Source organism: Lepus europaeus, chromosome 11, assembly GCF_033115175.1.
Source record: "Lepus europaeus isolate LE1 chromosome 11, mLepTim1.pri, whole genome shotgun sequence".
Classification (NCBI taxonomy): domain Eukaryota; kingdom Metazoa; phylum Chordata; class Mammalia; order Lagomorpha; family Leporidae; genus Lepus; species Lepus europaeus.
The window spans coordinates 2,432,999-2,449,747 of NC_084837.1; the positions used below are offsets into that span (position 1 = coordinate 2,432,999).

The 16,749-nt window shown below is 60.4% G+C and overlaps 1 protein-coding gene across 1 annotated transcript in view; it reads left to right on the forward strand.

Annotated features, from left to right (window-relative positions):
* The window catches only part of SV2B (synaptic vesicle glycoprotein 2B), a 55,458-nt gene that overhangs the window by 3,080 nt on the left and 35,629 nt on the right, over positions 1 to 16,749 (forward strand). The window contains exons 2-3 of the mRNA XM_062204534.1: positions 13,748 to 13,928; positions 14,182 to 14,333. Coding sequence (XP_062060518.1) covers positions 13,748 to 13,928; positions 14,182 to 14,333 — 333 coding nt within the window. The remainder of the gene's footprint in view (positions 1 to 13,747; positions 13,929 to 14,181; positions 14,334 to 16,749) is intronic.

Here is a 16,749-nt window from a genome sequence, read left to right on the forward strand (position 1 = left end):
TCACGGGTGCGAGGGGTGGCCCCGTTACCATGACTCCTGGCTACAGTCGTCGTGGTTACCCGTGGCTCCTGCAGGTCACAGGTGCAGGGTGGCCCCGTTACCATGACTCCTGGCTACAGTCGTCGTGGTTACCCATGGCTCCTGCAGGTCACAGGTGCAGGGTGGCCCAGTTACCATGACTCCTGGCCTCAGTCGTCGTGGTTACCCGTGGCTCCTGCAGGTCACAGGAGCCGAGGATGGCCGTTACCGTGACTGCCAGATGCGGCTGTGGTTACTCACCCATCGCTCGATCAGCGGGAGCCACCTGGGCTCAGAGCACTTCTGTCGGGTGGCGTCGCACGTCTCCATTTCTCTCAAGGAAGTCGGCTGCTGTGGGCTGTGCGTGAGGCAGAGGCTCACCGTCCCCCAGCACTGGCCGTGCTCTCGCTCCTGCTGCCTTCTCTCTGCTTTAAGAAAAGCGCTGTAGAGGGGACGCCCGAGGCCGTGGCTCCTGGTTGGTCCCCAGAATTCAGTAAGAGAGTGCCACACCCCCATACTCAGTTCTTGTCCTCCGTTTCCTTCCTGAATAGGAACAAATCAGTTCAGACAATTGCAGAAGGGTCCCTCGGCAAGGTGACGAGAGAAGTGGGTGACGCTGTGTGCCACTTCACTGAGCCTGCTGCTCTCCAGCTGTTTCAGGGGACCCCTCACCCAGAAGACTCACTGCGGGAGGGAAGGGAGACCATGGTGGGCAGCTGTTGGCCGCAGGCTCAGCCCTGCTCGGCCCCTGCAAGGCAAGGAGGGAACAGCACCCCGGGCCGGTCCACCCTGTGCTGTCACACACGAGGCAGACCAAGTCCCAGCACAGGCCGTGTCTCGTTGCAGTGGCAGGGTGGAGTCCCGCCCACAGAGACACCGGACGGGGACAGCACGGCACGGTGGTGCAGTGCGACATTGTGCGTCCCCGCATTCCCCGGGCAGGCGACCTGACCTGCAGCTGCTCTCCTGTCTCCTGCCTCTGCGTGCGTGGGCTGATCTGAAGCCCTCCTGGGTGCGCACGACGTTAGGTGGTTGATGAAGGCACCCATACGTCTTTCCATCTCCTTGTAGGCACTACTTATGCATCGTCTGCATCTGTGTTTAAAAACACCAACCCGACGACAAGACTTTAAGGGGAGGACGTTCAGGGCTTCCCGGGTCGATGACGCGGCCGTCTGTCAAATGACATCAGTGTGCTGGCATCCCAGAGCCTCGTTTGTTTCAGCTGGGTGGGCACTCGATATGGGTGACACCTGCATTGACAGACGGACACGGGACTTTTCCTGCAGTCCTGCAAGCCCACCAGCCCCTGTGGCCGGGGGCTGTCACCTGTCCTCAGGTGTTCCAAGTTCTCCCGAAGCCTTTGGGTTTCCTGGAAGGCTCAGTGCCCGGGGCTGTGTTTCGTCAGTGTTTTTCTTGCCGTCTTTAGTGGGAAGACGCTGGCAGTCTCGTGCTGTGGTCAGAGGTGTCCACCCCAGCCGGGAGGCCTGGGCTCGGCGCCTGTGCCGGCTGTCCCGGGGACACGGCGTGTCAGGCGGGAGGTTCACCAGACGACCCGGGAGCGGAATTGCCATAGCAGCTCGGAGACGGAGGTGCTGCTCTGCCGTCGAGAGAGGTTGCCCTCTAGTTGTTCCACTGGAGATTCCAGCTGAGTCAGGGCAGGGCGCTTGGCTTGGGAGCCATTGTTTTTTACTTTCAGCTCTGAATTCAGAGTGTCAGCTCCTGAAAGGGGGGCGGCGCTGTCTCCCAGGCTCTGGCACAAGACGTGAGCTCAGTAGGCAGCGACGCCTGGGAGCACCACCATGCGTTCCTGTCTCTGTCCCTGTCCACCACCCACCTGGACCTGCGTCTCTCACGTACCATCCGTCTACGTCACCTCTGTGCCTGCCACCTGTCTGCATCCGTGTAGCATCTGCCGTCAGCCTCTGTATCTGTCAGTCATCTAGCCCTGTGTTTGTTGTCCCCTGTATCGTCTGTTCTGTGCTGCTACTCCGCACCTGCTGGCATCCGCGTGTGTCTGCCTATCATCTCTCTCCGCCTGCCTGCCTGTCAATCAGGAGCGAGGGTTCTGGCTCTTACCTCCAGGGTTGTTGGTGCCGTGAGTGAAATTGCTGGGCTCGGGGTCTATGTGCAGTCAGCGCTGCTCTAGCGAGCCCGGGGCTCTCAGGTGTATGTCAGGGCGTGAGGTGTATGTCAGTGCGTGAGGTGTGTGTCAGTGTGCGTCAGGTGTACATCAGGACGTGAGGTGTATGTCAGGGCGTGAGGTGTGCGTCAGTGTGCGTCAGGTGTACGTCAGGACGTGAAGTGTACGTCAGGGCGTGAGGTGTACGTCAGTGCGTGAGGTGTGCGTCAGTGTGCATCAGGTGTGCGTCAGGGCGTGAGGTGTACGTCAGGGCGTGAAGTGTACGTCAGGGCGTGAGGTGTACGTCAGTGCGTGAGGTGTGCGTCAGTGTGCGTCAGGTGTGCGTCAGGGCGTGAGGTGTACGTCAGGGCGTGAGGTGTACGTCAGGGCGTCAGGTGTACGTCAGTGCACGTCACCGCGTCAGGAGTGTGTCAGGGCAGCAGGTGTGTGTCAGGCTGTCAGTCATGCATCAGTGAGCGTCAGGTATGTGTCATTGAGTCAGCATGCATCAATGTGTCAGGGGTATGTCAGTGTCAGTCATGTGTCAGTGTGTCAGGGGTATGTCAGTGTCAGTCACGTGTCAGTGTGTCAGGTGTGTGTCAGTGTCAGTCACGTGTCAGTGTGTCAGGGGTATGTCAGTGTCAGTCACGTGTCAGTATGTCAGGTGTGTGTCAGTGTCATGTGTCAGTGTGTCAGGTGTGTCAGTGTCAGTCATGTGTCAGTGTGTCAGGGGTGTGTCAGTGTCAGTCACGTGTCGGTGTGTCAGTGTCAGTCACGTGTCAGTGTGTCAGGTGTGTGTCAGTGTCATGTGTCAGTGTGTCAGGTGTGTCAGTGTCAGTCATGTGTCAGTGTGTCAGGGGTGTGTCAGTGTCAGTCACATGTCAGTATGTCAGGTGTGTGTCAGTGTGTCAGGGGTATGTCAGTGTCAGTCACGTGTCAGTGTGTCAGGTGTGTGTCAGTGTCAGTCACATGTCAGTATGTCAGGTATGTGTCAGTGTGTCAGGTGTGTGTCGGTGTCAGTCACGTGTCAGTGTGTCAGGGGTGTGTCAGTGTGTCAGGTGTGTGTCAGTGTCAGTCACGTGTCAGTGTGTCAGGGGTGTGTCAGTGTCAGTCATGTGTCAGTGTGTCAGGTGTGTCAGTGTCAGTCATGCATCAGTGAGCGTCAGGTATGTGTCATTGAGTCAGCATGCATCAATGTGTCAGGGGTGTGTCAGTGTCAGTCATGTGTCAGTGTGTCAGTGTCAGTCACGTGTCAGTATGTCAGGTGTGTGTCAGTGTGTCAGGTGTGTGTCAGTGTCAGTCACGTGTCAGTGTGTCAGGTGTGTGTCAGTGTGTCAGGTGTGTGTCAGTGTCAGTCACGTGTCAGTGTGTCAGGGGTGTGTCAGTGTCAGTCATGTGTCAGTATGTCAGGTGTGTGTCAGTGTCAGTCACATGTCAGTATGTCAGGTGTGTGTCAGTGTCAGTCACGTGTCAGTGTGTCAGTGTCAGTTACGTGTCAGTGTGTCAGCGGTGACATCAGCTGCTGGCTTTCTTCTGAGCCAGCCTTCATCCCAGCACTGTTGGCATCTGGAGGTGGACAGTTCCTTGTTCCCCGGGCTGTCCTCCTGGGGCCATCCTTTGTCCCTTGGGGCGGGGGCATCACTCCTGGCTGAGAACCAGTGGGTGGCTGTCAGCAGCAGCCCTGGTCGGTGTGGCCCGAGGAGCTGCTCAAGACCCAGGCACTGCTGCCCAAGAGCCACAGGGTCAGAGCCGTGCGGGCAGCACAGGCAGGTGCACGCGCATGCTGACGGCTCCCTGGCGAGTCCAGCGGGCGTGGGGCAGGAGCCGGGCGTCCTCCATGGACTGCGGGTCGGTGGCAGCGTTTGCGTCCTGCGCTGTGTGAGGGCAGGACCGTGCCTTCTGGGTTTGTGGTGGCGGTCAGTGTGTTTTCACTTTGCTTGTCCACTTGGCTCTGAAAATCATGCGCGGTGCTTCCCAGAGTCTCAGTGGGTTCCTGCGCACTCTTCCCGGGTCTGCCCTGGGAGGTGGCAGAGCCGTGCCCCGTCCCTGTCTGCACAGTGAGGGCTGCGCTCCGGGAGTCCTCGGCGATGCGTGCTGGACCCCGTTCCTCGTGAGGTCGCCTGCCCTGTGCTGCCTCCAGTGCCTCCCGCCTGTGGTTAATCGCTCCGTACTAGAGGGCGCACAGGCTGACGCCGCGAGAGCCGGCCCTTCCTGCCGCCTGCTGCAACCTCCGACACTTTCCTCCCGATCTTAACAGCCGGCAGGGATTTTCCCCACCACCGGGTTGAGTTCTAGTCTGACAGCCTCCCTCCCTGCACCCAGAGAGCGCTGGGTGGTCTGTGGGGGACGTTCCTCTTCCTTCTAAAACCCCACAAACTGCGAGCGCGAGAGAGCGTGGGCTCCGACAGGCTAGAGGAAGGCGTCGAAGTGGCGGGTGACCGACGCAGGGCTAGGAAGCGGTTGTCATGGCCTCGGCCCTCTTGCTCCCCTCCCTTGCTGCCCCTGCCGTCTGTCGCCTTGAGCAGCCTCTTGTGCAAAATGCCTCTCTCCGGTGAGACGAGTGTGAGTAGGCGCGGCCTCATCAGAGCGTGGAGTTCCGGGCAGCGTCCGTGGTCCCGCCAGTGGGATCGGAAAGGCTGGGTGCTGATGACCCTGGGACGGCCAGGCTGTCCAGAGAGCTGGGCGGCCGCTCTGCACTGGGCTCTGTGAAGATCCCAAGGCTCGATCTGTCGCCTGCAGAAACCAGGGTTGGAGGGGCACAGAGGACTCCCTAGCCCCCCACCAGCACCAGGGTCTGAGATGTGCAGGGCCTCCCTGGAGGTCATGGCCTCACAGCCTAAAGGGCCCTCTGTGGGCTGGCGGGGTTGAAATCCCTATTTGTGTGTCGTACGTGGGACGAGCTCCGTGGGCTGATTCCCACCCTGGGAGGATTGATTTGGTCTGCAGAGAGGGAGACTTGGAAGTCACAGGTGTGGCGGGGGAGGGGCGGCGTCCTGTCCCTGGCCTCGCTGCTTCCCTCTGCTCAGTCCCAGGAGGGAGAGGAGGGGGTGCAGGTGTTAGCCCAGGCATGCGTGACCACGTCCTAGAACCTAGAACTGTCTGGACACGACAGTGGTGCAGGGGAGCTCCTAGCCTGCCCTTTGCCCCCAGCACGAGGAATCTGAGCCCCGAGGGGCCCGCGATGGCCAAGGTCACTTGCTGTAGCCCAGGGCACCGCGTTGCTCGCTCTGCGCACGCTGTGGGCCCTCTGCCCTTAAGGACGATGTGTGTGAGTTAGGGACCGTTCGTCTGCACTAGATCTCTGGTTAGGAGGCCCCAGGTGTGCAGAGGCATCCGCCTGTGGCCCGTAAAGGTGGTTATTAGAGAATTACTCTGGATTCTCAGAGCAGGTGCTTCGATGGCTCACTGATGTCAGGGCACGAGGCTGGCTATCTCTGACCCTCTGCCTTTTCCTCATGGTCACAGGGTGGCTGCCATAGCTCTGTGCTCTGTGTCCCTCCAGCAGGAAGGAAGGGGGATGGCGGCCTGAACGTGCCCCTTCCTTGTGCCCCCTGATGCCTTGGGCATGCAAATAAGGCCCGGGAGTCCCTGGCTGATGTCCCCGTGCGTCTCATTGCTCCCCCTGGTTGAATGGTGAGCAAGACGATTGGTTGAAGGTGATCATCGCCCAGGGTAGGGTGGCCAGGGGGGCAGTTTCTCTGAACACGCTTTAATGTTGGAGCCAAACAGAGTTGCCCTAACGAGGAAGGAATGGGGATGGCTGATGGGATTGTGCCCAGCACAGCGAACCCTGAAGATAGCGTCTAGAGGGTCCGCGCCTCGGGGGTCCCCCCCCCACCTAAGTCCTCACGTCCCTGGACGCGGCGGGGGCGTCTGTAGGAGGAAGGTGCTCCTCGCTCCTCGCTCTGAGGTTCAGGGCCTCGAGGCCTCGCCCCGCCCAGCACGCAGAAGGACCCCGTGCGGATGGGCGCGCCTGTGTGTGCCTGCACGGATAGATTGGTCTGATCTCTACACAGCCCATGCTTTCTTCACTGGCTCATCGGCCAGCACCTTGTTAAGGCCGCACCTGCTCTGTGCTGAGCTCCTAGACCCCAGAGGACGCACTTCCTGTTCCGGAAGTTCCTGGGCTCCCACATGTCTCTGCAGAGCTCCTGGCTGACTTAGCCGATGCGTTGATTCCATAGGGAGTGAGGGTGGGCTCCCCGATGGTTCTCCTGATTGAGCACCAAGGGAGACCTCGCTCTGGGATCCCCCTATGGGCGGGGCCTTCATCACCTTCTCTCCTTTGTGCACCTGTGAGCCCAGGGCTGAGTGTGAGAGTGTGGCCCCTCGAGGGGGTTGACTGATAATGGAGCAGAGGTGATGGGAATTATCTGGCAGAAATGGCAGATGGGGGGGCGCTCAGTTGGTCGGTGCTGTTCCTACTGCTGTGTGTGTATGCAAGCAGCCCCGTAGATCTTCAGTGGCTGCTGGGAGCCCTCCCAGGGCAAGGAGTGCATGACGTCCTACGCGTTCACGCAGAAATGGCGGGAGGTGGCGCCTTTGTCTTGGTTCATTGCTAGATGGAGAAGCTCGCCCATGCGGGGTCTCTTCCTTCCCCTCACCACGGTGCAGGGGTGCAGGCTGATCCAGCCACTCCACCTCTCCCTGGCCCTGAGCAGGGGTGGTCTGCCTGTGTCGGGAGCGCACGCAGGACCTGTGCACTGAGATGGCCCTGCTGACGGGTAGTGAGGGCAGAAGCCAGACACGACATGCCCAGTGCAGGGTGCAGATCCCACACGCACCTGTGCACGCGCCGTTACTAACATGACTGCACACAGAAATACCAGCGTGTGGTTGCACATGTGTACAGCAAGTACCGGTGCACGTATGGACACTAGCATGCACTTGTGCACATACAGTGACTAACAGGTGCTGTGTACATACAATTACTAATGTGATGTGCACACAGAAATACTAGCATGTGGTTGCACACATGTACAACATGTACCTGTGCACATATGGACTTAAGATGAGACGTGTGACAGCAGCTGTCTTCAAGTGCTGGTGTGATGGGTAACTTGTGTTTTGTGTTTTATACATTTTTTGGGTATTTTCAGATTTTTCTGCAGTGAGTATGCATTTTAAATATGTGATTTGCTGAGTACATGCTCACGGAGCGCCTGCTCTGTGTTGGTCTCTGTGGCCTGTGTACAGGTGCCGAGGGGGGTTCAGCTTGAATAGAACACATGGCCGCCCCCTCTGGGAGCTCACAGTGGAGGAGCTGGGTGAATGTTGGACAGATCCACGTGTGAGAGCACACACAGGGTGTGTGATGGCAGCACAGGGATGGCGCCCCAGAGCAGGGGCGTGCCACGGAAGGGAGGGCGGCCTGTCAGGACGCAGGGCTGGGGCAGGTGGGCCATCCCTCACCCAGCAGCAGTCCACAGGGGTAAGTAGTGGCCGTTAGCCTAGGAGTTCCCAGCAGGACGTGTATCCGCCTCACTGGGCCTGCTGATCAGCACAAAGTCTGTCACCAGGCCGTCTCGGTTTCCATGGAGGCCCCGAGAGGAAGGCAGAGCCGCACGCAGCCTACCGCTGTCAGTCGCCCGTTCCCCTGGGTTTTCTTCCAGTTCCGACAATCAGTTGTGCGTTTCTGTAATCGTCTATGAGGGGGCGTTCGCCTAAATACAGCACGGAGCGTGCGGAATGGCTGCCTTACCTGTTTTGTGCTAAAGTGACTTTTGATAGCTACATTGCCCTTGAATTCTCTAGTTTATTGTCTCAATTTCTTCTGCTGAAAACAGATTTTCCGTGAGTTGAATGGCCCAGCCTGGGGCGGGTGTTACGACAGAGTTAAGTCGCTACAACACCAGCGTATCTTACTGGAGTGCTGGAGTGAGAGCTGGCTACTGCTTCGGCTCCAGCCCTGATTAACGCACCTGGGCAGGCCGCCGATGGCTGAAGGCCCGGGCCCCTATCATCCACGTGGGGTCCTGGCTCCAGGCTTCAGCCTGGCCCAGTCCTGGACATTGTGGCCGTCTGGGGAATGAACCAGCAGATAGAAGGTGGCTTGGTCCCTGTTTCTCCCTCCCTCTGTCACTCTGCCCTTCAAGTAAATAAACAGATCTTTAAAAAAGCAGCACAGCGATTTCTTTCTGATTCTCTTCCTTGGTGGCTGGGCTCACTTTTCCTCCTCCCCTTCCCTAGCCTGAGGTGTTCAGGACGCCTTGGACACAGAGCGTCAGTGCTGGGAGCCCCAGATGCGGGGCCGGGAGACCAGAGGTGCAGCTGGGGTCCTGGTGAGCGTCTGGGTGAGCCCCCTCCTCCAGGGCACAGCTGGGGCCCTGCAGTGAGCGTCTGGGTCAGTCCCCAGCCTCCTCCAGGGCACAGCTGCCTCCCATGCCAGCTGTCGGGGGTGGAGCCAGTCTGTCATTTCTGAGTCTGTTCATTTGCCTGGGTGTGGAGCTCAGTCAAGGGACAATCAGAAGACAGAAACCACTCCTGTTACTTGTACACAGACATTAATATAAAATATTCTCTATAAAATAAGATTTATTTATTTGAGAGGGAAAGGAAAGAAAGGAGAGAGAGAGAGAGAGAGAGAGAGAGGTCCTCCTGCTCATTTGCTCCCCAAATGGCTGCAATGGCCGGGGCTGGGCCCAACCAAAGCCAGGAGCCAGGAGCTCACCTGGGCCCCCTGTGGGTGGTGGGGGCCCGGGACTTGGGCCATGGCCTGCTGCCTTCCAGGGTTGGTTATGAGGCAGCTGCGTGGGAAGTGGAGGAGCAGGGCTCTAGGTGGTGCTCCTGTGGTTTGCCTGCGCCACAGGCCGGGGCTTCACCTGCCGTGCCGCGACACCATGGCCAGTGTCGAACGTTCTTAACTGGGGAAGTGACGTGGTTTCCCAAGCGAATTCCTGAGGTTGCATACGCAGGGAGCGGCAGCCACCCGAGGGCTTTGGAAGGCACAGGAACAGGCCGGAATCACTGCACCTTGCCCGCTCCGAGAGGGGTCCCCTGGAGCTGCTCGGATGTTGGAGGAAGGGGCACTGGCTGGCCAGGACCGGCATTGACAGGGGCGTGGCGCACAGCGTGGCCTCCGCTGCTCAGATCCGGCTGCCGCAGTGGGAGGGTGAAGATGTGCCGTCTCCCGGAGCGCACAGCACGGGCCCTCGCTGCGGTCCCACCCCGGGGCCTCCCTCTGTGCCTGCTTTTGGCACAGTCTTGTGGGGAGCAGCTGGTGGAGCCGGGGTCCAGAGCAGGAGTTTGCCAGGGTGGCTTGGCGGCAGGGCAACCGCTGGATCACCGGTACCGTGCCCGCTGCCGAGACCGCACCTGGAGGCGGAGAGGCCAGCGGTCAGGGCAGGCAATGCGTGTGGTCGTCAGAGGCCTAACCAAACCTGTGTCTGGGTTTATGTTTCCAACCTGAGCACTTGCTTCCTGGGAGGTCTGCAGGGTGTCATCTTCCATGGTTTGCGTTTTTTTAAATAAACGAGAATGCGGCTTGGGGATGTCAGGCTCAGCGGTCAGCTCAGCGGTCAGCTCACAAGCGGGCGCTGCCAGGCTTTGGGGGGCAGGGTGAGAGGCTTTTCTGTAAAGCCGCGCAGCCGGTGAGTGGCGGCTCTGGGACCCCATCCCCCTTGTGCAGGGGCTCACAGGGCGAAGGTGCGCTCTACCTCCTCCTCTTCAAATCGTGGTCCCAGCACCGGGGGACTCGCTGGGCCACCGTGTGGCTGTCACAAGCTCCCCGGGTGCTGTGTGTGCACAGTGAAGTTTGAGCAGTGCTGGAGATGGTTTGTCGAAGTCAGAGAAAGACGAGCTTTGACTGGGTGCCCGCATTTTCTCCAGGTGGGCCGGGGGGATGCGGATCTCCGCACCTCCCCACCAGCTGGCTCCTCCCTCTCGCTCCTCCCCCCCACCCCCACAGGCAGACACTCACGTGTGCATCCATACAGGTGCACAGAGCTATCTGCCATCCGCCTCTGTCCTCCCTCCACGGGCTACACCAGGAACTCTGGTCCACAACACGACCGCCTCCCGCCCCTGGCTGTGCTGTCCTCACCGCCTTGGTGCCCACCAGCCCCTGCCAGTCTCCCTCAGAAGCTTCCCGCAGCGAGAGAGGAGCGTGCAGCCTGTGCCGTGTCTCCGGGTGCTCGCGACGCCGGCCATGGACTTGTCTCGGGCACTTGTGCCTCATACAGCGATAACCATGCATTTTGCTGTTTATCTCCTGGAGAGGAAGGAGCCGCTCCATGGGTAGCGAGCAGTCCTGGGGATAAACACGTGACAGATGAAGTGTCTGGACTCTCACGGAGCTAAGAAGTCTGGACCTGACCTCTGATGAGCAGTGAGGCCCAAGTGGCCTTGTGGGACAGAGGGCTAAGCGCCGCCTGCAGCACTGGCATCCCGTATGAGTACTGGTTCCAATCCAGGCCGCTCCACTTCTGACCCAGCTCCCTGCTAATGTGCCTGGAAAGGCAGGTGCTTGGACCCCTGCCACCCACGGGGGAGACCTGGATGGAGTTCCTAAACAGAACACTGGCAAACTGAATTCGCAGGGATCACACACTGCCATCACGCAGGCTTGTGCCGGGATGCAAGGATGGCGTAGCGCATACCAATCAGTGCTAAGCACACGAGCAGGGCGCAGGAGGGACGCCGTGCCGTCCTCTCCCAGGTGCCACAGCCGTGCCGTCCTCTCCCAGGTGCCACAGCCGTGCCGTCCTCTCCCAGGTGCCACAGCCTTTCCTGATGAGACGCAGCAGGGCAGGTGCAGGAGGAAAGAGCCCCGACGCCAGGAAGGCCAAGGACAACAAGCCCCGCCCTCACATCCTGTTGGGGTGCAGAGCTGCAAGGGGGGTTCCTCTGAGACCAGGGCTGAGACACGGATGCCCCCTCACTGCTGCCCAACAGTGTCAGCGTCCTCGCCAGCGCGACTGGGCAAGACAGAGAGGAGGCCTCGGAGTCCGCAGGGAACGCAGAACGTCTCTGTGGCAGGTGACACGAGCTTATCCGAACAGGCTTAGAGACCTTAGCGGTAAAACTGAGAAATGTGAGTTAGCTCAGCGAAGTGGCGAGATGGAAGAGCAGCAGGCAGGGGCAGCCGCGCTGTCACACGCTCACGGCGAACCAGCTGAAGATGGAAGAGGGGCAGCCGCGCTGTCACACGCTCACGGCGAACCAGCTGAAGAAGGAAGAGGGGCAGCCGCGCTGTCACACGCTCACGGCGAACCAGCTGAAGATGGAAGAGGGGCAGCCGCGCTGTCACACGCTCACGGCGAACCAGCTGAAGATGGAAGAGGGGCAGCCGTGCTGTCACACGCTCACGGCGAACCAGCTGAAGAAGGCAACAATCCCGACTGCAGTGGCGTGGGAAATGCTCGGGTCGGGTGCATTCCACCAAGGAGGGGCTCTCACGCTGCGCAGGGTGTGACACTGGTACATAGTTGAGCACACGAATGGGGAGATGCCGAGTGTCTGTGGCGAGAGGAGTTCGGACTGTTTCAAAGTTCATCCTACCAGGAGTTGGCGTTGTGGCAGAGTGGGTGAAGCTGCTGACGGTGATACCGGCGTTCCATACGGGCATCGATTCAACTCCTGGCTGCTCCACTTCCTATCCAGCTCCCTGCCGGGGCACCTGGGCAGGCAGTGGAAGATGGCCCAAGTGCTTGGGTCCCTGCCCCCCAAGTGGAGGGCCTGGATGGAGCTCCTGGCTTCGGCCTGGCCCTGTCCTGGCTGTTGTGGGCATCTGGGGAGTGGACCAGCAGACAGGAAATCTGTCGCTCCTCTCTGAAACTCTGCCTTTCAAATAAATAAAATAAATGTTTAAAAAAATAGTTCACCCTGTCAAAGTGATGCTTGGATTGCATGTAATCCCTGTCAAAATTCCAGTGGTATTTTTCACAGAATGAGGAAAAAAAAAATCCTAAATTCCCATGAAACTGCACAAGACCCGAGTAGAAGCAGTCATGAGCAAAGGGAAAAACGGGCGACGTCATGCTTCCTGATTTAAAACGACCAGGGACCGCCGTGATGAAAATCGGCATCTCTGGCGTAAAAGCAGACAGGCAAAGCCACGGGACGGAGCCCAGCAGTAGCCCACAGTGTGGCTCAGAGCTGGGGAGGATGGTGTCTCCACTGAATGGGACAGTGGGTGTCCCCGTGCAAAGGGTAGAGCCAGACGCTGCGCCCACACCAAGAGCAACCGTGGCTGCCAGCGAGGCTCGGCACTGGTGCTGGCGTCCGAGCGGTCCTTCCTCCAGGAGTGTGCGGTCACCCGGCCTCGTGTGCACTCACCCTGGTGTGCAGCTGCCTGGCCTCGTGTGCTCTCACCCTCGTGTGCTCTCACCCTGGTGTGCACTCACTCACCCTCGTGTGCACTCACTCACCCTGGTGTGCTGTCACTCACCTCGTGTGCTCTCACCCTGGTGTGTACTCACCCTTGTGTGCACTCACCCTGGTGTGTACTCACCCTCGTGTGCTCTCACCCTCGTGTGCTCTCACCCTGGTGTGCATTCACTCACCCTCGTGTGCATTCACCCTGGTGTGTACTCACCCTCGTGTGTACTCACCCTCGTGTGCTCTCACCCTGGTGTGCAGCTGCCTGGCCTCGTGTGCTCTCACCCTCGTGTGTACTCACCCTCATGTGCTCTCACCCTCATGTGCACTCATTCACCCTGGTGTGCACTCACTCACCTCGTGTGCTCTCACTCTCGTGTGCACTCACCCTGCTGTGCAGCTGCCTGGCCTCGTGTACACTCACTCTCGTGTGCTCTCACCCTGGTGTGCACTCACCCTCGTGTGCTCTCACCTCGTGTGCACACACCCTCACGTGCTCACCCTCGTGTGCACTTACCCTCATGTGCACTCATTCACCCTGGTGTGCTGTCACTCACCTCGTGTGCACTCACTCTCGTGTACACTCACCCTCATGTGCTCTCACCCTCGTGTGCTCTCACTCACCTCGTGTGCACTCACCTCGTGTGCACTCACTCTCGTGTACACTCACCTCGTGTGCACTCACTCACCTCGTGTGCACTCACTCACCCTCGTGTGCTCTCACTCACCTCGTATGCACACACCCTCACGTGCTCACCCTCGTGAGTGGCCGCCCGGCCTCGTGTGCAGCTGCTGCTTCTTGCCAGCCCCGGTCTCTTCTTCCCCCAGGCTCCCGGTACCCTCTTTGCACACTGCCCCCGGGCATCTCCGCAGACCCAGCCCCGAGGGAAGGGCTCCTGCAGCACAAATGCTTTCGTTACTTGAAATCAACCCCCGGTCCCCCGACTGTGGGTCACGGGTCAGGCCATGGGTCTAAGCGAGGCACGCCTGTGCCAGCTCCAGCTGATCCGTGCTGGCACGTGAGCCCGTGTGTGAGCCTGGAGAAGCCGTGTGTGAGCCCGTGTGTGAGCCTGGAGAAGCCGTGTGTGAGCCCGTGTGTGAGCCTGGAGAAGCCGTGTTCTTGGAATCCCATTTGTGAAGACTTCCGGGCTGGTTTGCCAGCGCATCTCGCCACATTCCGCCTCGCGTCTGTGGCAGGCGGTTTCTAGGCTGGATGAGCAGGATCAGCAGCTTTCGTCACTAACCCCTGTCTTCTCTCTCCTCTCCCTCCCTCCCCTCCCATCCGTGCAGGGCTGATAGTCTACCTGGGGATGATGGCCGGGGCCTTCGTGCTGGGGGGCCTGGCCGACAAGCTGGGCAGGAAGCGAGCCCTCAGCATAGCGCTGGCCGTCAGTGCCTCCTTTGCCTCCCTCTCCTCCTTCGTGCAGGGATATGGAGCCTTCCTCTTCTGCCGACTCCTCTCTGGCATCGGGTAGGTGCGCCGGCTCGGCCCCCTGGCTCTGAGTGGTGGCCCCGGAACCCCTGGGGCGGAGACTTGGGTTGGGCCTTGCAGATCCTGCCTCGGGGAGGATTAGGGATAGGGTTGGGCTGCAGAGCCGGTTTTTAAAGTCCGATGAGCCCAGGACAGGGCCGCCTGGCCAGCTGCCCAAGGTCCGGTGTTTTCCCGCCGTGGCCGCCGTTAGCACATGAGCTGATTGGTTCTTTCTGGCCCCTTCTCTCTGCAGCATAGGGGGCTCCTTGCCGATCGTCTTTGCCTATTTTTCGGAATTCCTGTCTCGGGAGAAGCGGGGCGAGCACCTCAGCTGGCTCGGCATGTTCTGGATGACGGGGGGCATCTACGCGTCCGCCATGGCCTGGAGCATCATCCCTCACTACGGTGAGTGCCGCCGCGGCCCCCACCCCCACACAGCGTGTGCTGCCCTCAGCCGTCTTCCCTGTGTCACACTCTGAGTGCAGCCGCGGTCTTCGAAAAGAACGCCTAACGCTGCAGACACGCAGGCCGTGCAGGCACAGCGCGCACCCGGGCTGCTGTCCGTGTCAGTCCGTGTAGCTTTTGGGAAACAGCCCGGTCCTGCCGCCTTGTCTCCCTCCTCCCCATCCCCACGCCCAACTCTTATTTGAAAGGGCAGTGACCTTCATGTCCCCAGCCCTCCTCCCTCCGCCAAGATCCTCTATGGACAAGCGACATCGCCCTGAGAGAAGTCAGTGACTCCCCAAGGTGGTGCACCTGGCTGGCGGTGGGCGGGGCCGGGACCTGGACCTCCCTGCAGGTGCACTGCTCTGCTCACTTCTGGTCGAGTGCCTGGCTGGCACGAGCGCTCTCACAGCGGCAGAACTGAGGCAGCCGTTAGAGGGGCATGCGGCGTCCGCGGGACAGTCTCATTGTCCTCGCTGACCGGGAAAACTGCCAGACAGGCGGCTTGAAATTCCCCGGTCGGCTTTGTTGGGCAACGCGGGGCGGGGAAGGCAGCCGTGCCGACTTTCACTCTGGCCTTGGAGTGAGCTGGTGATTCCGCGAGCACCGTTCAAAACCGTTTTTGGGCAGCTGCTGGTGGGGGCTCTAGACTTGGCCGTGAGTTAGAATCCTGCAGAGCATGATGGGGTAGCAGACCGCTGCCCTGAAGCCAGGCACCCTTCCGCACCCGCTCAGCTTCTTGTCGAAGGCTGTCCCTCTCTGCTGGGTGCCCTGAGCTAGCGGGGGCAGGCACACGTCTGTCTAAGCCGCAGCTCCCGCCTGCACCTGTCAGCACCTGCTGGGGCCAGGGCCTTCGACTTCCCCCGACTGGATCGACCTGGGTCCTGTGCCGGGAGCAGACAGGTCCCCAGAGGCTTAGATGCTCTCCGCTCCTCACCCCTGCACTGGCTCCTGGGTCCATCTCACCAAACCACATGCCCCTGGCAGCACACGGGGAAGGTAGGGGGGCCTGGGTGCTTGGAGGGGAGCAGCCGCCCACGGGGGTCACTGTGAACGGATCTGTTCCTTCACGTTGCACCACACACACACACAGACACACACTCACACTCACCAGCCGGTATCCAGGTGCCTGAGCCGATAGGGGTCGCACACCCAAGGCACAGGGGCCGTGTGTCTGCTGGCTGCCACCAGGGCCCGTGCTTACGTACTGGACCCCAGTGGAGGCGTTTCCCAGTTTGCATGCTTGTCTGATTCTGTGTTCAACCAGAGCCTCCTGGGCCACCAGGCTTCATTACGGCGGAGGGCCCCCCACCTCGAGGCACGGCGGCATAGCCTTGTTTAGCAGGAGCCGGCGTCCGGGCAGAGAGCCGCGGGCGTCCGGGTGCTGATCCTTCAGCAGCGTCAAGGCCGGCACTGAGAGGAGCCTGGTGTGTGTGCGTGGCCAGACTGCCGGGGCGGAGGGGAGCGGGGCGGCCGTGGGGCGAGGGCTCGGGGTGACGCTGTCATGGAGAAGCCCCGTGTTTCCTGGCGGCTCGCCGGCTCAGCCCAGAGAGGACGCATGTGTTCTGCAGCTGGAGCCCCACCACAGCCAGCGCCGCCAGATGTCTGGGAAATCCTGATGGAGGAAGTGGGGCAGGCTGGAGCAGACAGTCCTGCCTCCGGACTCATGCCGCTTGCAAGCAGCTCACCACTTGCTTTATTTAATTCAGGGCCCCAAAGACGCGCCTAATGAAGGCAGCGCACGCAGATTCTCGGGATCCCCGCGAAGCCTCAGAGCCGTGCGGGGAGAAGGGGTTTTGGTCATTTTCGTGTCTCATAAGCCAAACAGACCTTCCCAAGGCGAACGCTTTGTAAACAAGCCTGCTCCCCCCTCCCCGGGGCTTTTCCGGGCGTTCTTCAGCCTGGACGTGAGCTGCGGGTGTGTAGGTATGGCCAAGGCTTTATCCTCCTCTGTCTGGGATCACTCCCGGGGGAAGGGACGGGTTTTCAGTTAAGATTGCCTGGGCAGGAGCCAGCGTTTCCACAGCAGCTCAGGTGCCGGGGGAGACATCGCGCCCCGCGGCAGGTCCGTCCTGTGGCTCCCGACCCCAGCAGCAAGGGTGCTCGTGGGAAGCTTGGATGGAGCTCCCGGCTCCGGGCCTCAGCCTGGCCGTGCCCCGGCTGATGTGGACATTTGAGAGTGAACCAGTGGACAGAAGCTCTTGCCCGTCTGTCTCAACCTCTTAAATAAGTAAATAAAAGTTGACATTAAACCAAACAAACCCCAGTGAGATGAGAAGAGAGCAGGCTGTATAGACAGAGACCTGTGCCGGGCGCTGTCAGCTCTGTGGCCACGCGTGGCTGAGCCACCGGCCAGCGCCCCCCCCCCCGTGTCCCC